The following is a 21,177-nucleotide window of genomic DNA, read 5'->3' as shown; positions in this document are numbered from 1 at the left end:
TAAGGCACATTGCGAAACCTGTTCTTAATTTTTACTGTCATCCTTGAAATATTGAGTGGAGTAAAGATTTGCTTAATGGGAGTAACCTCTTGTTCCTAAGTGGTCGGTGACACCAGATTTCCAGTACAAACCATCTCTGTTTAAACAATAAAGAAGACTTGAAGTTGCTATCCATCTTTGTTATCTCCAGCTAAATATCGTGATACTTGAACTAATACATAAATATAGAGAATTCCAAGTTAAAATATGTACAGCAATATTATTTTATAAAGATGTACACGTGACTCACGTTTTTGATGGTCAATGACCCTCTCTGTATTCAAAGAGGAAGTGTTGTCCTTTGATCAGGTATGGGAATGGGAGTAAGATTTCCTGGATTCTATTTCCAGCTCTGCCATTAATTTACTGTGGAAGAAATTCATATCCTTTACACAATATCAGAGTAATCAGGCTTTAAGCAAGGGAAAAATATGGGTGGAGGTGGGTAATAATCTCCTTTTCACCCAGCCACAAGGCAGGGCATGGAACAAAGCACTTTTGAGCTGTATTAAGGACTGCAGACTGCTGGACCCTGCCATGTATAACCAATGGACCTATATAGTCATGGACCCACCAGCTGAGAGCATGGTAGGATTTAAAAATAGAATTATATGTCTGTATGAATAGTAACATCCATAGATACATTAAATAGACGAAAAAATTATAAAGAACATAAACCCTCATGGCTCAGGGCATAAGTTAGCTACTAGCTGCCTGAAGTTAAGAGAAACTTTTCCTCTGTGAGCAGTTTGCTCCATAATTGTCCATTATGGGTTGTTGGTTTTTGTTGTTGTTGTTGTTGTTTTTGGTTTTTTGGCCTCTTTTTCTGAAGCATCTGGTATTGGCCTAGATAAATGTTGGTTGATCCTGGTATCACTGTTATGTTGGAATAGCAATAAGTGATGAGAAAGCAACAGGAATTGTAAAACATATAGCTATATCTTGACTACTAAGACTGCAAAAACAAGTATTGCAGTTTTTCATTCGGTGGATTACTGCACCTGTTGATCTGGGTTTTGCCACCCCCTTGTTGGGTTATATAATGTAATCACATGGGTGTTTGGTGCAGAGAAGAAAGACTTGTCTGTTGCAGGGGCCAGAAAAGGGCTTAATTAAATTTGCATTAATATCTAAGGATATTTATAGTAGGGAAATATTGGAATTTTTGATATTAAGATATACTTTTTAATTAAATTCAGCCAGGTGCATGGCAGAGGGTGATTGAGCTGCTGAGCAATGCAAGGGGAACAGGAAAAATGGACTTGTATTTAGAGACCTAATCTGCTCTGGACGTACCAGGAGGAGCTAGGAGGTGGGAAGAATGCTGGTCAAATGTTGCTGCATCACTCGGTCCTGTGATTTTCTATGAATAAAAACAAAACTAATTTTTGGACTATATGCAGTTTGTTGGACACAATGAAAAATGCTGTGCTTGGTTGCTTAAGTGCCCTGCATATGAAGTAGGCTGAAGTCCACTCAGCTAATTAACCTGAATTCGTCACATGCCTGCTGAACAAAAGAATATACTAACTATATCGTATACTAGTTTTTATAGCAACTATGTTTATGAGGACCTCTTCTTCCCCCTTCTCAATAGCTGATAAATACAGATCCTTTAAATACTAATCCTTTCAATATAATTCATTGTAAATCAAATTTAAAAACTGAAGAACCATCAGATGAAATATATTTTTGGAGCTATTGAGAACACGTCTGTGTAAAGACAATTGCATGTGCCTCAGCTTCTGACAGTGAGTAACAAAGCTGTTAAAAGAAGAGAGATCTTTTAAAGAAAAAGATACAGGGCCTGATTCAAAGCCCTTTCTGTTCGAGTCCAAGAGAGCAGTAGAACAAATTTTTTTTCAAATTTGGATGCCTCAAATTAGCCACATAAATCCATATTTAGACTCCTAAATAAGTGACCTGATTTTCAGAGGTGCCAAGTACCTGCAGCTCCCATACACTTCAATAGGGAAGGTGGGTGCTCAGCCTGTATGGAAATCAGGCCATTTTTTTCCCTTTAGGTATCTAAATATGGATTCAAGTGGCTAACTTTTAGGCACCCAAATTTGAAAAAATTGGCTTAGGTCAATTTACTAGATGAGGAGTTTGATTCTCTTCTCATTCCTGTTTTACTCCTATGGAAAGTAACTCTTTTGAAGGCAATAGAGTTACACTATTTATTTAAAACAGCCTGAGAGGAGAGTCAGGTCCCAGGGGCCCAAACTCTATGATGCCAAGGGCCACACTAGCATTTGCCAGGAGCCAGAGGGCTACTCTTGAGCCAAAGAGATGTTCGGCAACATAAACTTTCAGTGAAATCTATGGTCCTGGTCTTCTCTTAACTCCAAATAGGAATTGTGGCACTTAAAACCTCTCAGGTTCAAACTCCTTCAAATAGAAATTTATTTTTAAATAAATAAATGTAGGCAACCCCAATATTTATTAGAACATAAGAATGGCCCTACTGGGTCAGACCAAAGGTCCATCTAGCCCAGTAGCCAGTCTTCCGACAGTAGCCAGTACCAGGTGCCCCAGAGAGAATGAACAGAACAGGTAATCATCAAGTGTTCCATTCTCTGTCACTCATTCCCAGCTTCTGGAAAACAGAGGCTAGGGACACCATCCCTGCCCATCCTGGCTAATAGCCATTGAGGGGCCTGTCCTCCAAGAATTTATCTAGTTCTTTTTTGAACCCTGTTATGGTCTTGGCCTTCACAACATCCTCTGGCAAAAAGTTCCAGAGGTTGACTGTGCGTTGTGTGAAAAAATATTTCCTTTTGTTTGTTTTAAACCTGCTGCCTATTAATTTCATTTGGTGACCCCTAGTTCTTGTGTTATCAGAAGTAGTAAACAGCACTTCCTTATCTACTTTCTCTACACCGGTCATGATTTTATAGACTTTAATCATAGCTCCCCTTAGTCGTCTCTTTTTCCAAGTTGAAAAGTCCCAGTCTTACTAATCTCTCCTCATACAGAAGTCATTTCATACCCCTAATCGTTTTTGTTGCTCTTTTCTGAACCTTTTCCAATTCCAATACATCTTTTTTGAGATAGGGCGATTGGTAATTGGTAATTGTTTTTGCTGTGATCAATTAATTGAAATTGCCTATTTGCCTCCATAAACCATAAAAACTGGAGTTGATTAACGTTGTCATCACTTTGCAGCTACAGAAGGAGAGTGACAGTGAGCATCTGTGGGGCATGTTTTAGGTTTCATGGGTCACATTTGGACTTCAGGCCACAATCTCTGGCTGTCCCTGAGCTATACACTGTATTCTGAAAGGTAGTTTCTATAAAGGTAAAATAGCTCCAACTTACAATTGGTATTTTAAAAATTAATATATGCACATGTGCCCATAGACTATATGATAGGCGCAAAAATCTATAAATATACATATTTTCTAAATATAATATGTTTTGTTTTTATTCACTGAACTAGTAATCATGATTCAGCAACTGATTATTAAATGGTGCACTGTCACTCTTTTTACCTATTCTGTTATTGAGATAATGCTGGAAATTATTTTTAAGGAGAAGAGCTGCTTAAAATGTTCCCCAAGCCATTACAACTGAAGATTAAAGGGATGATCAAACTAGCGGGGGGGGAAAAGCTGGCTGAGTTTGAAAATGCTTCAGATAGTGATTTTTTTCCCCTGGTTGTTTCTTTTCCAGGACCTGCTAACGAGACACAAATTGTTGGTAGCAGATTTCCTAGAACAAAATTATGACACAGTAAGTACAAATAATTTCCAGCCTTAATAGTTTCATACATGTTCCTGCAAACGTTATTTTGAGGAGTCCACCCTCACTTGGATCTGAACTGGAAACCTTTTGTAGAGGCATTTCGGCTCCACTCAGAAAAAAACATTAAAAATGGGTGGATCTTCTTGATTCTTTGTGTCAATCAGAACTGTTCATTCAACAGCACAGTTCCTCCATTTCCCAGGCGAGGGATCCAATTGAGATAGCAGCAGCGGGACTTCAGGGAAGATGCCTATTTTTCAGCAGCTATTTGAATCCTACTTTCTAATCTGCTCATGAACAGAGCATGTGCAGCTGAGGGCTACATGTCCCATCTAAAACTTTTACTTAGAACCAACCATCGCACCCTATAAGCCAAAATAATTAGTTTTACCAAGGGAGAACCCTTCTTAGCCATCTGTAGAAATAATGCTTATATCCTGTTTACAGGCTTCCAGATTTCTAGTACAACTCCATGCCAAAAGCAAATCTTGTTTAGGATGTGGAAGAATCTATTCTTGCTTCATTGCACACAACATAACTACATTAACACTAGTGGGAGCTACACGTGTGTACAGATATTAGACCAATTTTATTTTTAAAATATTTACCTTTTGCTACACTTTGGTGCCACCTGGTCAGTGTTAGGGAATAGCTATTGGTCATTCATGCCCCAGTAATGCTTCAGGATAGAGGACAAGAGTTACAAAACCTTATTTTAGTGTTACTGGAAATTGTCTCTGTAAATCCCAAGGGATTTTGAGATGTGAATATACTTGTTATCATCCTAAGTAAGTTAGTCTATTGGTATATTGCCCTTTAAAATGTCTCTGAAAATCAAGTGTAGGTCAGAAAAATTCTGTTGGAATCAACTGAAATTGGGCTGACATGGGTGGTGGAATTTGACAGAAGATTTAAGTGGTCATGTTACCTTCAAGCTTGCATGCTGCTGAGTCACAAATGCAGTGTGACTCAGGCAATTTGTATATCTTCACTTATTCTCTGTATCTCTGTACTAAAGGACTGTGATAAAATGACTGTCTTGAGCTTGTGTAGCACTAATGCTCGAAGTTCATGTAGTGGAGAATAATGTTCTTCAAAGGACTCTCAGTCAACAAACAGAAATCTGTTTTATCAGCTAGACAGACTGCTACATGTTCAAAACTATCACTGGTACCTCTTTGAATCGTAGAATCATAGAAGATTAAGGTTGGAAGAGAACCTCAGGAGGTCATCTAGTCCAGCCCCCTGCTCAAAGCAGGATCAACCCCAACTAAATCGTCCTGGTCAGGGCTTTGTCAAGCCTGACCTTAAAAACCTCTAGAGATGGAGATTCCACCAACTCCCAGGTAACTCATTCCAGTGCTTCACCACGCTCCTAGTGAAATAGTTTTTCCTAATATCCAATCTAGACCTCCCCTACTGCAACTTGAGACCATTGCTTCTTGTTCTGTCATCTGCCATTACTGACAGCAGCCTAGCTCCATCCTCTTTGGAACTCCCCTTCAGGTAGTTGAAGGCTGCTATCAAATCACCCCTCACTCTTCTCTTCGGCAGACTAAATAAGCCAAGTTCCTTCAGCCTCTCCTCGTAAATCATGTGCCCCAGCCCCCTAATAATTTTTGTTGCCCTGTGCTGGACTTGCTCCAATTTGTCCACATCCTTTCTGTAGTGGGGGCCCCAAAACTAGACACAATACTCCAGATGTGGCCTCACCACTGTCGAATAGAGAGGAATAATGACTTCCCTCGCTGTGCTGGCAACGCTCCTACTAATGCAGCCCAGTATGCCGTTAGCTTTCTTAGCAACAAGGGCGCACAGTTGACTCATATCCAGCTTCTCATCCACTGTAATCCCCAAGTCTTTTTCTGCAGAAATGCTGCTTAGCCAGTCAATCCCCAGCCTGTAGCAGTGCATGGGATTCTTCCGTCCTAAGTGCAGGACTCTGCACTTGTCCTTGTTGAGCCTCATCAGATTTCTTTTGGCCCAATCTTCCAATTTGTCTAGATCACTCTGGACCCTACTGCTACCCTCAAGTGTATCTACCTCTCCCCCCAGCTTAGTGTCATCCACGAACTTGCTGAGGGTGCAATCCATCCCATCATCCAGATCATTAATGATGATGTTGAACAAAACCGGCCCCAGGACTGACCTCTGGGGTACTCTGCTTGATACCAGCTGCCAACTGGACATGGAACCGTTGATCACTACCTGTTGAACTGACGATCTAGGCAGCTTTCTATCCATCTTATAGTCCATTCATCCAGCCCATACTTTTTTAACTTGCTGGCAAGACCACTGTGGGAGACGGTATCAAAAGCTTTGCTAAAGTCAAGATGTATCATGTCCACTGCTTTCCCTATATCCGAAGAGCCAGTTATCTCATTGTAGAAGGCAGTCATAGGTTGGTCAGGCATGCTTTGCCCTTGGTGAATCCATGTTGACTGTTTCTGATCACCTTCCTCTCCTCCAAGTGCTTCAAAATGGATTTCTTGAGGACCTGCTTCATGATTTTTCCAGGGACTGAGGTGAGGCTGAATGGTCTCTAGTTCCCCAGATTCTTCTTTCCTTTTTTAAAGATGGACACTATATTTGCCTTTTTCCAGTCGTCCGGGACCTCCCCTGATCACCACAAGTTTTCAAAGATAATGGCCAATGGCTTTGCAGTTACATCATCCAACTCCCTCAGCACCCTCGGATGCATTAGATCCGGACCCAGGGACTTGTGCATGTCCAGCTTTTCTAAATAGTCCTTGAACTATTTCGCCACTGAGGGCTGCTCATCTCCTTCCCATACTGTGCTGACCAGTGCAGCAGTCTGGGAGCAACTTTGTCTGTCTGTGAAGACTGAGGCCAAAAAAAGCATTGAGTGCTTCAGCTTTTTCCACATCATCTATCACTAGGTTGCCTCGCCCATTCAGTAAGGCTCCCACACTTTCCCAGACCACCTTCTTGTTGCTAACGTACCTGTAGAAACCCTTCTTGTTACCTTCACATCCCTTGCTAGCTGCAACTCCAATTGTGCTTTGGCCTTCCTGATTACACCCCTGCATGCTTGAGCAATACAATTTTATACTCCTCCCTAGTCATCTGTCCAAGTTTCCACTTCTTGTAAGCTTCCTGTTTGTGTTTAAGCTCACCGAAGATTTCTCTGGTAAGCCAAGCTGATCAGCTGCCATATTTGCTATTCTTTCTGCATATCGGGATGGGTTGTTCCTGCACCCTCAATAAGGCTTTTTTAAAATACAGCCAGATCTCCTGGACTCCTTTTCCCCTCATGTTAGTCTCTCAGGGTATCCCGCCCATCAGTTCCCTGAGGGAGTCAAAGTCTGCTTTTCTGCCATCCAGGATCCATATTCTGCTGCTCTCCTTTCTTCCTTTTGTCAGGATCCTGAACTCGACCATCTCATGGTCACTGCTGCCCAGGTCACCACTTCTACTTCCCCTACCAATTCTTCCCTGTTTTGTGAGAGCAGGTTAAGAGGAGCATAGCTCCTAGCTGGTTCCTCTAGCACTTGCCCCAGCAAGTTGTCCCCAACACTCTCCAAAAACTTCCTGGATTGTCTGTGCACTACTGTATTGTTCTCCCAGCAGATGTTAGGGTGATTGAATTCCCCCATAAGAATAAGAGACCTGGAGACTCAAAGCATAATCTGTTCCTGTTTGGCCTGAGCCTGTGAGGTGTGTTGAAGCCAGTGGAGCTGAGGTCAGGCAGCACCTTGCAGGAGGCACCCACACCACCTTGCAAGATTGGGCTCACTCTTTTTTTCCCCAACAAATGGAGACATTGGGTATGTCTACACCACAAGGGGGGAAAAAAGCTCTCGCAGCAGTGAGTCTCAGAGCCTGGGTCAACTGACTCAGGCTTGCTGTGGCTAAAATAGCAGTGTATTCTGGCTTGTGCTGGAGCCTTGGCTCTGTTATCCTTCCCAGGTTTCAGAGCCCAGGATCCAGCCCAAGCCGGAACATCTGTATTTACTCCTCGAGGAATACTGCGCATGCTTCCCTGCAGAAAAATGACTTTCTGATAGGGAAGCAAAGGGGACCTGCAAGAGCAGCCAGACACCACTCCCTAGCTGCGCAGGTACATCATTTCAGGCACTTGGAGCAGCTGGCAGAGAGGTAAATCACCACAGAGCTGTGGACACCCCAGCCAGTGGCTCCTACCCTGAGCTGGGATCAGCTACTAGTCCCGGCTGGGCTGGAGGCAGGAGAGAACAGGATTTCCCATTTCCCTGCAAGAAGTGGCTGGGGCTGTGTCCGACCCGCCCCCAGAAACCTCCCCCAGCGGCAGGAAGCTCCTGCTTCCTGCCCCCGTTGCTCCCCAGATGCAGGGGGAGGGGTCACTGTACAAGGACCTGCTCCTCCATCCTCCCAACCCCCGTGCATCTGGGCCACCTATACCCAGATACCTCTTCCAAGCCTCACTCCCTGCATCCAGACCCCTTGCCTCCAGACCCCTGCACCCAGACCACCCCCCATGGAGCTCCCTGCACTCAAACCCGCACCCTGATGAGCTCCACCACCCTGAGCCTCCACATCCAGACTCCCATGCCACCATCCCCCAACTAGCTGCACCAAACTCCCACTGACTCCCAGCTAGCTGTACCCAGACCCCCACCTGAACAAGCCCTATTCTCCCAGCACCCAGACCCCCCAGCTGAGACCCCCACACCAAGATTCCTCCTCTGAGCCCCAACCACTTTCACCTGGAAGTCCCTGCAGAGTCCCTTTGCCTCTGCACCTGGAACCCTCCCAATGAGCCTCTGTGCATCCAGATCCTCCCACACTTAGACCCCCCCACTGAGCTGCCTGCACCCAGATTGTCCCACACAGACTCTTTTCACCCCATACCTGGATCTCCCCCCACTAAGCCCCTCCACACTTGGATCCTGCCTGGTTGAGCCTGCTTGCCCCACACGTGGTGCGCCTGGCATAAAGGGGCAGAGCCCTAGGGTATTTCTAGGGCAGGCCCAGGCCTTGTGCTGTTTCAGGGTCAGGTGCAGCCTTACCACTGAGTCTGTGTCCTGGGGGTGGAGAGTGAGGAAGTTGCAGGGTGATCTCTCACCTTCATGCAGCCAGTGGCCTGTGCTCCCCACTGCCATGCTGGAGCCTCTGCATTTATTTATTGACAAATAAAACTTCTAGAATTTTTAATATTTTGGCACAGAATTCCCTCAGGAGTATATACTGCCATTTTTAGCCCTATATCACAACCCACGTCAGTTGACCTGGATTCTGAGACTCGCTGCCGAAGGGTTTTCTTTGCTGTATAGACGTTCCCATTATATCCTAAACAATAAAGGACAAATTGTGCCCTGAGATACAAATGAACAACTCCCACTGAAATCAGGGTGTGTTGAATACATACATCTGAGGGCAGATTTGGCTCTGAGAATGAGGTTTGTGGCAATGCTGACAAATGCCCACCATTGACATGTAGTGAGATGGGAGGTAAGTGTCACTCCGTGTTCACTCTTTGAATGACGAGACAGCCAGGGACTGGTTCATTGACACAGCTCCTTTTCATTTTAACAAACATATGAATCATATGAGCCAATCCCTGCATGGAGCCCTGACTCCCCGGGGCTCTGTGCAAACACAAAGCTCCACCCATCTGGTACTCAGTGCAGGACTGGAGTCTTAGAGTACATCTACATCGCAGCTGAGTGTCTGCTTCTCACCACAGGCAGGCTTACACACGCTAGCTCTGCGTGAGCTAGTTTGCTAAAAATAGCAGTATGGCCTGGCAGCATAGACAGTGGCACAGTCTAGCTGCCTGAGTGATTGGCTCTTGCTTCCCACAATCATTAAAACCCTTGGCCTCAGGTTTCTGGCCCTGAGTCTTGCCCCATTTTACCCGGTCTTTCGGTCATATGCCAATGGAGCTATACTGATGAATAAACGGAGCTACATTGATTTTAGTGCTCAAGATTTGGCCCATTACATTTTTTATAAAATAAAATAAAGCTATGCAAGCACTACACAAAATAGTAGTCTCATTACCTTTTCCTCCCATTCTAACCAGTTGGTATAACATGTTGAGTCTCTCTCTAAATTCATATTTTTTTTCAGCACTGAGTATCTGTTTGTAAATCACCATGCCCCCCTATGGCTCTGTCTACATTTAATGAACAAGAACTGCAAAATGTCTTAGCACAAGAGATCTGTTCCTGGATGGTGCTGAGCAATCCTCAACTCCCACTAAGTCAATGGGACTTTGAAAGTCCTCAGAACCTAGTGAGGCCCAGAAACTGTAACATTAAGAAGAGGCATTATAAACATTGCATGACTCCATTACATTTCTCTGTGTCACTGCCCCATGCTGTGTTTGCAGTGCCTTCATTTTGATCTTTAAGCCTCCAAGGTATAGCGAATAGTAATGACAATGAGGATAACTGAAGTGAAGCAAAAAGGAAAATGGGCAAGTTAGATGCATGTGTAGAAACCCACTTAAAAATAGCAATGTCACTCTAACAAGCCAGACTTCCACCAGCCTCCTCTGTCTGTCTTTCCAGGGACATAGATGGCACTCTACTTATATAACCCTATGTTGCTATAACAGTTACCTCAGATGGTCTTTGGTTACTAATGTTATATTTGTGTGTTCTATTTTGGCAGCAAGTTCATAATCTTGTATAAGATGATGGCATAAGGTGTGACTCACAAAGGCAATAAGTTCCTGATTCTCTGGTGGATTCACATGTGCAAGCAAACACTGATTGGACGTTGCTAATCAGTGGTCAATATGGGCTGAGCTCTGGCATCATAAAGAAGTGCCAGCGCTGTGCTGCTGCCATTGCAAAGCTTAGTGCAGGAAGGACCAGTACAGGGGGATGGGGAGAAGGAAGAATATGGCTACACTGATTTTTTTCTTGTTCCCTTAGATCTTTGAGGACTATGAAAAACTGCTTCATTCTGAGAATTATGTCACAAAGAGACAATCTTTAAAGGTAATGTAAAATTCCTGAACACCTTTCTTTTACTAGCCATAACATGCTCGGACTATTAAACAACTGTCACAGAGTGGCCTAATATACCTTTTTTGGTTACAAAGAAATTCTTTTAAATTAATCTAGTGCTTGTGCAAATCAGGAGATAGCTTTATGTCACTGCATTGGGGTTAGCAGTGAAAAAGTTCGTGAACTCATATGGCAAAGCCTGGAGTCCTTTCTCTGAAATGAGGGTGTCATCCTCTTTTCTCAGTGTCACAGCCTAGTTCAGAACACAGATGGGAGTGAGTTTGGTAGGTTCGTTGTAGTCCCCATTTTTCCATGCACCAAGCAATTTGATAAAATCTGCAGTCTCCTCATGACTAGAACAGGAAAGTGTGGGGCATGTAAGGATTGAGGTGAATTAGCAGAACAATGTGGGGTAGTTGTACTTGCTTTTATTTTATCTGGCTCAATACAACTGTTACTCTGTTCCTTAATATGGTATCTAGCTCTGCACTATTTGCATGATCAGTGCTATTGGACAGTTATCTCACTTACAGGTACAGCAAATTTACCTCAATTTTTTTAAAGGCCCTCCATTTTTGAAGCCACCATGGCCTAAGATAAGACTCTGTTGAAACCTCTGGGGATGAAGATAAAAATATGGTGCTTTCATCTGAGTCATACATTCTGTGATGAGTCACAAGGCCTTTGTTTTTGTAAATGTTCCTGTAGCTGCTGGGTGAACTGATTCTGGACCGACACAACTTTGCCATCATGACAAAATACATCAGCAAACCAGAGAACCTGAAGCTAATGATGAACCTGCTGCGAGATAAAAGCCCCAACATTCAGTTTGAGGCATTCCATGTGTTCAAGGTAACTCAGCGTGGCCTTCAGAGACAAAGGAGCCTCTCTTTCACTATGGGAGGGAGGAGAACACAGAAAAATGTGGGGTTTTACAAACCATTTCAAACATTTGAAAATGTTTTAATAAGAAATTTCTCCCTGACAGTCAGTTCTCTCGCTTGCTTGCTTGCCCTCTCTAGGTGATGTCTAAGGCAGGGTCATTTGGATCTGGGCCTAATGATCTGAGGGGCCCTTGTTACAGCAATGCATTATTAGCAAGGGGTGACAAATTGCCTGGCTGATTGCTGCAGACTAACTACTTGCTGGGGTCGATGGTGCTCTCCTCAGCCGCCTTAGGTCATGTCATAGTGACTCTGGGTGAGAACTGGGGGAGTCATGTGATTCCAAAATATTTGATATGGATGGCACCCACCAATCAGATATTACAGTGCTGGGTAAGAACCTAAACAGACAGACAGTGTTGGCTCTCTGGGTGAGGCAGAAGCAAGTGAGAATTTTTATATTATTTTAAGAGATTTGCCTTTGATAAGTTTGAGACCAGCATATGCTTAATCTGCCTCTTTCTGGTTCTGTTTTGCACTGATCACTAATGCAGCCGTACAAAATTGTCATAAAAATATTATCAGCCCAGGCACATACACTGCTTTCTTTTATCATCATGATTTGATTAATTTTTTTTAATTTTATTTACCCATCAAAAACATTTTTTGCCCTGAGCAAGAAGATGAGTAGAATTATTATTATGCAGAGCTACTATAATGCAAAATTAACTCATAAATATGTATGGCTGTATTTTTCATAGTTTGAACAGATTAATTTGCAGAAAAGAGGGATTAAAACCTATGGGGGGGGGGGAAGTGTCCTTCTCTGGGAGATGTTTATAAAACAGACCACATTGCACCAAATGGCAAGTATTTAAAAAAATTACATCACCCTCAGAATGTGCAAAAAGACTTTTTGAGGTCTTTGATTCTGCCATTTCTATTGTGCAAAAGATCTTTCAGCAGGCGTTCACATCTCTAGCATGCGGCTTGAAGGATGGTATGGCTGCTCCATACAATCTTTCATCTACGTAAAGTAACCACAGGGATTCCCAACATATTTCAATATTTTGCTTCCTGCATAATAAGCCTCAGTGATGCACTTAATTACTTGTGTAAGCCTTTGACTTATTCTTGACAGCCAAACTACTGTGAGTAGCTTCTGCTCTTACCCCTTATCAGGAGGTATGCAGCTCAAACATAAGTTGGAGAGAGCAAATCCCAAATACTTGCAATCTTTAAGAGCTCAAATGTCAGGGGAGGGAAGAGGAGAGAGAGAATTGGTCTCTGTTAGCTACTTTTTCATATTTGCTAATGGTCACGTTCTTATGCATGGAACTTCTATGCATGAAGTGCAGTCCCTGAATTAATCCATAAGCCACTACCATCTATTGTTTCAGATTCCTCTTAAGCACCCAGTTCTGCTGGGCTGTTCCAAGAAATCAGACAGTGGTGAATAGATGATTTTATTTATCTATTTTGTTTAAAATAGAAATTTGAGGATTTGGAGTGATTTGTAATCATAGGTATCTATGTAACCATATGATATCATTACTGTCACCCTCATCCTCCCTCCCAGTGTCCACCGTGCTTTTGTTTCTCATGCCTGGAGTATCCAGTTCGTAGGTTGTTCAGTGCAGGGACAGTGCCTACCCATGTATTTTGGGCAGTACCTAATGCCATGGGGCCCTGATCCTGATTGGGACTTTTGGCACGATGTGAAACAAATAGTGAATGATATTGCAACCCTCGCTGATGTCAGTGGGCCAAGTTCTTCCAGCTTCCATGAGACTCAATAATATTTTTACGATAATATCATATGGCAGCAGTTAGACATGAATGTAGTACGCACAGTATTCATCCTACAGTTTTCTATGGGAGTTGCACCGTGTAATTCAAAGCAGAATCTCATCCAGTGGAAGTTGCACATTTCTAACTGAGAGCATAACTGAGAGCCCATAGTTGCAGCAAAATCCCCCTCTCTGTCCACAGTATAGCGCGCTCTCGTATATTCAGTTCTTGTTCCACAAGTGCAGAACAAGTTTAGAATACGCAGGGGAGAAGGGCACTGAGCATTTTGTCCTGAGTTTTCCTTTATTAATAAATTCTATGCTGATGATGGGAACCGATCCAGGAAATCCCTAAACATGAAAGAGAATGTACGCTTCATAGAAAAACTACTGCCCTGTCCCGACGCCCTTTCTGGCAGGCGAAAGGCAGTGATGTGCCTTGCTGCTCTGGGTGCAGAGTCCTTGGGCCTGATTCTCCCCCTGGTTACTCTAGCTGTATGCTGGTGTAACCGAGGGTGGGGAGGAAGTCGGTCTCTCTGTCTTTATTTTCCCATAACTTCAAACTGTGCTGAAAGTATCCAGTTAGTCCTGTTTTAAATTACCACAGACTGCCAATACCGATATGAAATCAAAGATTTGCCAAGTGGCTGATACTTGCTACTTACTGCGAGCTGCCAAAAGATTTGGGTTTAAATTACCTGACTTGGATGTTTTTGCAGCTAGGCACATTTGAACTGAAAAAAGTGCTTGTTAAGTAAGTATCCAGATTCCAGCTCTCCCATGCCCCAGTTGACCCTGAAGAAGGCATATGACTCTCAGCTCCTTGAGGCAGTATCTGATTATTAAGAGTTTGAAGCTGCAATATTTTAACTAGAACCATGAGCATCTATAATTCTAAATATTTTATGGTTAAGTTTGATGGTAATTAAAAATGCAATTAACTCTTCAAGCACTGAGGCCTGTTGTACTCATCCAGAGCACTCTGCCCAGAGATACAGAAGATAAGTAATGAGGTCTTATTTTCAGTACTTCCTCCCATCTAACTGTTCCCTCACCAGCATGACCTCTGCCTCCCTCATCATCCCTGCTCCCTCCCTTACCCTTGCTCGAACAAAATGAGACCTCTTCAACCCTTAGCCTCCACCCTACACAACCAGTCACCCACTCATGGCCACCTAAAAGCCTGGGGAATATAGGTAGCCCCCAGGTAACAAAAACAAGGGGATTAGTGAGTATCTTAAGTGTTAATAAAACCTCTCCCCCACACACACACCTTTTCTTCCTCTCCATTCCAGCAGGAGAATCAATATCTGGTTTGAAAGGTCTTTCTGAATACTCATGTGTTTTCTTTTGACGAATATATTTGTTACCATTATTCGTCCATCCAAGTATGTGATTTTTGCTGCTTTGTTCTCTTGCAGGCAATCAAAAGTAAAGCACACTGCAGTATATTGCACTCAATGCACATACAAATATAGAATAGTATCAGCCTCTTTTGACTATCATGTTAAACAATTCAGTTATTTTGTGAACTCACCCCACAGTGGTGGTTCAGGATAATATAACGTTTTTCTTAAGCAGAGATGTAGCAAGATAGGTTTGAGTGTTTAAATCTAAAAATAGATTGACCTTAGCTTCATTTTTCCATTCTCTTTCATGCACATCACAAAGCTATCTCCTGTCGCTCACTCTGCAAATGGTTCTGCATAACTTGACAATACTGACAGTTTCCACTCAGCATGGGGCAGAAGCCGAGTTTGTGTTTACACGCCCACAGTGTTATTTCTGAGCTATAGACTTGATAATTCTTTGGTCTGTGGGGGATGTTGTAGGTGCAGCTACGTGAGCTTTCATGCACTTCCAGCAAGGTGGTAATCCCCCTGCGATGCATATGAGAAAATCTTGGGGCCAGTTTCAGCCCTGGTGGGTCAATTGGCCGGTTGATGTATAGAGTTATGCATACTGGATTTGGACCATAATCTCTAACCATTTAAAAGTAGGTCAGAGGTTACAGTGAACTATTCTCATCAAGATCCTGTGACATTCAGTAGCCTTGGCCTCTGTGCTTAAAAAAAGCAAAGATTATCAGTGACCACACAATGACGCATCGAGTATCAGACCATTTTAGTATCTTTATCCCTGTTGTGTTCCCTTGGGTTGATGATGACACGTTGTCATTTATTGTGAGAACCAAGGTCAGACTCCAGAACACTCTGATCAAATACTTTATGGAGTGGATAGGGAGTGTACAGTTTATCAATTTGGATGGACAATACCGATTTAAAGCCAGCTAGAGGACAACAGTTCTATTTCATGGCAACTTTTGAGTTTTGACATTTGTTTTCATTCCGTGTTGGAATGAAAAAAAACAACCTTTCAAACATTTTCACAAAGTGGAGTTGTGTTGAAACTCCTCAGAGGTGACCAGAGAACTCTCAGTCACAAAACCCTTCCTGACAGATATGTCGTTGAAACCAATATATCTCCACAAAATTATTTTTTCAGAAATATTCCAACTAGCTGGAATACTGATGTTGTTTCCAGGGATATATCTTTTTTTTTTTAATTGTCTTCAAGCGAAGCATTAGCAGGAGACTTTAAAAAATAAAACCTCATACTGTATCTAGCCTCAAGGTATAAAGATTCTTTGTTGTAGATATGTGTAAAGTTTCTTTGTTTCAATACTGTGACATTGTGGTACTGTAGTTGATTGAGGGAGCTGGTCATTCAGTTTTATAATCCTTTTACGATCCCAGGGTTTGAAAAAAGTATTTGTGAGTTGAAATTGAGTCCTGCAGTAGGTCTAGTAGTCAAAAGATGATTTACATTTGAGTTTTCTATCTTTTATGCCACTTTTTCAGGGGGAGGATTATAACCTATAAGCAATCAGACAAGAAGCTAAAGAATTCAGTCTAACAGGAGACATCATCTCACTTTTAATCATTTGCTATGCTAATGCATATTTTAGGCTAGAGCCAGTGTTAAAATTAAATCCTTTCAAGAATGTTCACAGGCTGTTCCTTTCACACTGTGTAGCTACAGTGGTGGTCTAAATGTTCAAATTGATTAATCATTTTTGGTGCTTTAATTTTAGGGTGGCCTACTTGAGACAACTTAACAGGGCCTGATTTTCTGTGGATGGGTGCTTTTTGCATGTCAGGTTCCTTTAAGCTGTCTCGGATTGGGCACCCAAATCACTAGATACTTCTGAAAATGCAAGACATTGCAAATATATTTGTATTGTGCTCTCACAAACAATTTTTATTTATCCGAACTGTGGGAAACAACATGCAGTTTGTATAATAGGGTTATTTGTAATGGAAGGAATGTTTTTAAAATGATTAAATGGTCAAAGCAGTGGCTGAACAAATTATCTGTACCTCTCAGTGCACTCAAGAGGGCCATGAGCTGACTACCTCTCAGAACAAGGAATGTGCCCCTAATAACTGATGCCACTTTTTGAGAACTTGAAGCATCTGGCAAGGAGGTTGCTCTAAAGGGGTCTTGGTGAAGTCTTGCGCTACTGAGTCAGTTGCCATTGCTTGTGGACATCTAGAGGTCACCAGGAATTAAAAGAAGTCCATGACTTTAAAAGTTCTGAACAAAGGGTCAGATTGTTGAAAAGAGGACACCTGTGGGTGCAAATCTGCACCTTGTGGTATGGTGGAGGAGCTGCTTCAGTGGCCTTGTCCTTCCTAGGATGTGGGAATCTGCACAGGGGCTGAGATCTAGGCTGGGGAGACATGCTCAGGCATCAGTGCCACAGGCTACAGTACTACTCAGGCTACAGCTTCTTGCTGCGGAACCTCACTTTGAAGGAGGCTGCAGCTGTAAGCAGGAGAAGCCCTCAGATTCAGACTAACAAGGAGCCAAAAGAGAGTTACAGGGAGGACAAAAGGCAAGTGCCTCCCAAGTGCGGATTGCTACAAAGGGAAGATCCCAGCTTCTCACATGGGTGACCCACAGACAGCACCTCCAAGGCACTGGGCTGGCAGTGAGCTGCGTATGTAAGCGTGTTACACTATCCTTCTGATCTGCCTCACTGCTGTGTCCTTGTGAGCTTAGCAAACAGATTGAAATGTATGTGGAGCCTGCTCCTGTAAATTTCCATTCACAGACTGCTTGCTAAAATGGACTAGGGCGAAGTGGAGGATGTGACTTAAGTTCACAAATCAAAACAAATCTCTTGGTCTAATTTTAGGCTATTTCAATTTATTATGGAAATTCTATGACCAACACAAGACTCGCCTGTTCTCCCAATAAATATGGTTCTAAGACATTTCATGTTGGAGGGCTGCATATGTGGAAGCGATCAGGGATTTATAGCCAACTTTCAGCATTACAATCAAACCATCCGTCAATAAAAGGAACAGAATAAGGGAGAGTGATGATAAGGTCAAGTGCAACTTCACTTCCAGCTGCTAATGAGCAAGATTATGGGAAGCTTTAACATATGTTTAAGATACAGGGATAGATTTTCTTTCTTGTTTTGGCTGCTTTGTGCCACTAAAGGGCCAGGAAAGCTGTTGGATCTTCCCAGCTAATATGTGGCTAGCACAGTCTGTTCCTATGCCCTCCCTGCAGCTCCGGAGACACAGATGCTTGTCAGAAATGGAAGGGTCATGGTCAGAGTGCAACTGCACTAATCCCCAGCTGGCAGACAACCTCTTGGGAGCCATAGCCAGCTGTCATACTTTAGACGAAAGGATCTTAGAGGCTACTATAAAGTATGCTGGGCCTGAGGTCAGTGTAGAACTGGCCACAGGGTCAGGTAGCTGCAACCAACAAATATGCAGCCCCTTCCCTCTCCCCCTCACTGGATACTGTGCTCAGTGGATACAGAGTAGGCGCCAGAGAATGTGGCCACCAGCATTCAGTTGCCTCAACAGAGAATGATGATGGGCAGTATCATGACTCTGATTGTTCATCCCTCTCTTTCTGTCTCTGTGTGTGTGTGTGGTTTTGTTTGCATATTAGGTATTTGTGGCCAGTCCAAACAAAACGCAGCCTATCGTGGAGATTCTATTGAAAAACCAACCCAAGCTAATTGAGTTTCTGAGCAATTTCCAGAAAGAGAGGACAGATGATGAACAGTTCACCGATGAGAAGAACTACTTGATTAAACAGATCCGAGACTTGAAAAAGCCAACACCATGAAGATCTCCCCTAATTTCCCATCGTAGGCATTAAATCATATTTGTTCAGTTCCTCCCATGTGTCATTTAACAACACAATAGCGCTTGAGAAGTGCCTGTTTGATTCTTTGTTCACATAGATGTCAAGAGTATAAAGGTCTTACATGAAAACTAAAAAAAAAAAAAAGTCTAGAATAATATATTATTTCTAATCAAGTCTGTGATTATTTATGTCAGTTTAGACACCCTCTGTATTAGAAGCTGGTAAGGTAGATTTTCATATGTGCACTCCAGAAGAATGAACCTCTTTGCTCTTGCTTTTATCCGCAAACTTGAGCTCCCCATAAATGCACAAAGTAGGAGCTCAGAAGATTGTAACTTTATCTTTTTCTTTGCACTTGTAGTTGTGAATTTGTTTTAGTTCTGCGTACACATGAGGACTGTGAAAGAGGGTTTTGGGCGACTGACTTATCTACACTTAGGTAGTAGATTTGTTAGCTAAAGCAGTGGGAAATAGATTTGAAAAAATAAGGTTCACATTTTCACTTTATTGTTATGTTCGTTCATTCCTTCAGTCTTTTTTATTTCACTCAAGCTCAGAGCTTTCCCACCAGTTTGACCAACTGAACCTGGGAACTAGGCTAATACTTTGGGTGGGGCAGCCAGTGCCCACTGCCTCCCATCCCTCTGTATCTGATCTAACCCTACAATGCAGCCGAGGCTGCCCCAGACCCCAGTCTTTGTAATAAGACTGATCAGGAGAAGTCCTAGCTCCACTGGGAATTAGAACATGCACTTTGAATGGGAGCCAGGCAATACATCAGGGCTAAGGGCAGAGGTGTATTGCTAAGGACCTGCTCCTGCTCCCATTGAAATAAGTAGAAATTTTATCATTAACTTCAGTGGAAACAGAATTGGGCCTTATTCAGCACTTCTTATTCTGGGCACAGTCCTGAAGCGTGCATCTCCCATTGGCTTCAGTGTCAGTGGGGGTACTCGGCACTTCACAGGAGTGAACCCTAAGCTGAGTCCTAAGGGAAGCCCAGGTAGAGTATCAGTGATACAAGCCTAAAGTACCAATATCTGTGCCAATACAGTATCTGTGCCATGGTTGGGAACCCTCTGATGTGGATTCTGTAGTGGTTCAGTTACTGCTCCTTCATACTTGCCTGTGCTGGGAACATCATGCCCAAAACATTCAAACCTGGGGACCTAAATCAGACTCTGAAATTCTTATTTAGGCATCTGAATAGAAATGGCCTAACTCCGAGTAGCTGAGCAACCCCAGCTTCCCTGGAGTCAATGGGACCTGCAGAGGCTCAGCCCCCCTGAAAATCAAGCCACTTCTTGTAGAAGCTTGAACATGGTTCTAGGAATGTAACTTTGGGCTCGCAGGGTTAGCATGTTCCATTTGATTTGTTCAGATGTGAATGCAGTTTCTTTGCTAGAGGCTGAACATCGTGGAAGTGGAAATCATTGCACTGTGATGTTTAAGATAAATAAAGCCTTGGGTCCAAAAAGAGTTGCCTAGACATTATTGCCATCATTTTTTCTTCTTCTTGGAAATAAGCACTGTGATTCTGGGTATTTTGTTTGGTGGAGGAGTTTGAGAGTGGGGAGAGAATATCTTGAAGTATTTCTTCCGTTAGCTTAAATCTGAGTTTTTCTGTTTGTTGAGTGAAACATTGTTCTCCAGCTATAATTGCATAGCAAATACTTCAGTGAAAGGATAGAAATCAGGTGAGATTTTTGTCCATAAAACTGTTGTATATTAAGGTGATTGAGAATTTAATTTGTATGCTTTAGAAAAGGGGTGAACCGAAACAAATAGGTCATCAACACTTGGTTTACGTTGAAGGTGTCAGGCATAGACAAAAAATGTATATCTTAGCTGCTTGAAATTTTAAAATTATATTTACAAGTTATTAAAGGCATGGTTACTAATTTACGCTTTTTAATCACTGTTTATTTCCTTCCCTCACTTCCCCTCCCCCACCTTCTCAAAAAACACCTTCACTTAGAATCTTTTCATTCCTAAATTATCTCTCTCTCCTCCACCAGCCACAACTTCCACAGATGGAGGAGGACAGATGATCACTTCCTTCAGAGCCAATGTGCTTTGCAAACATCACATTTGCAGCCTTCGCTGGCACGGGGCCTGACAGTCCCAGGCTACAATCCAATTTGGCCTTCCTGTGACCTTCAGTGCCATGCCACATGGCTGGCACTGACACACTGTGCTTCACTGCTGATAAGGGAGCCTTTCTAGAGTAGTGAGGGGCTTTTTTGTGTGGAAAAGCTTCAGAGCTATTCACTAAAGGGTCTGATCCTCTGAGCTGTGGAGAGTCTCCTGCAAGCTGCTGAAACCAGTGGGAGTTGGGGCATTCAGTACCTCAAGATGTGCTTAGGACCTCCTAGGTGCGGCCCATATCAGGAACTGCATTAACACATAGGCAGCATAGGGCCTCAGCTCCTGGAGTCGTGATAACGTCAGAATCTCAGCTTTCATCTACAAAAAATGTTCTAGCTCTCATGTTTGCGAAGCGAGCCAGGTATAACCAATGCAGTGATGCCTGCCTTAGGCTGCAGGCAGCCTGAAACAGTAGCTCTGAAAGGTGTGAAC

At 42.9% G+C, this 21,177-nt stretch overlaps 1 protein-coding gene across 4 annotated transcripts in view; it reads left to right on the top strand.

Moving 5' to 3' along the window:
* The window catches only part of CAB39L (calcium binding protein 39 like), a 108,997-nt gene extending 88,495 nt beyond the window's left edge, over positions 1 to 20,502 (top strand). For all 4 annotated transcript variants that reach the window (XM_050950767.1, XM_050950760.1, XM_050950776.1 and 1 more), the window contains 4 exons: positions 3,715 to 3,774; positions 10,671 to 10,736; positions 11,454 to 11,597; positions 18,397 to 20,502. In XM_050950767.1, the coding sequence (XP_050806724.1) occupies positions 3,715 to 3,774; positions 10,671 to 10,736; positions 11,454 to 11,597; positions 18,397 to 18,576 (450 nt within the window). In that variant the 3' untranslated portion in view covers positions 18,577 to 20,502. The remainder of the gene's footprint in view (positions 1 to 3,714; positions 3,775 to 10,670; positions 10,737 to 11,453; positions 11,598 to 18,396) is intronic.
* The last annotated feature ends 675 nt before the right edge of the window (positions 20,503 to 21,177 follow it).

The sequence above is a fragment of the Gopherus flavomarginatus genome, chromosome 1, assembly GCF_025201925.1.
Source record: "Gopherus flavomarginatus isolate rGopFla2 chromosome 1, rGopFla2.mat.asm, whole genome shotgun sequence".
Classification (NCBI taxonomy): Eukaryota; Metazoa; Chordata; order Testudines; family Testudinidae; genus Gopherus; species Gopherus flavomarginatus.
The sequence above is the reverse complement of the archived record's forward strand: the minus strand, read 5'-3'. Positions and strand labels throughout refer to the sequence as shown.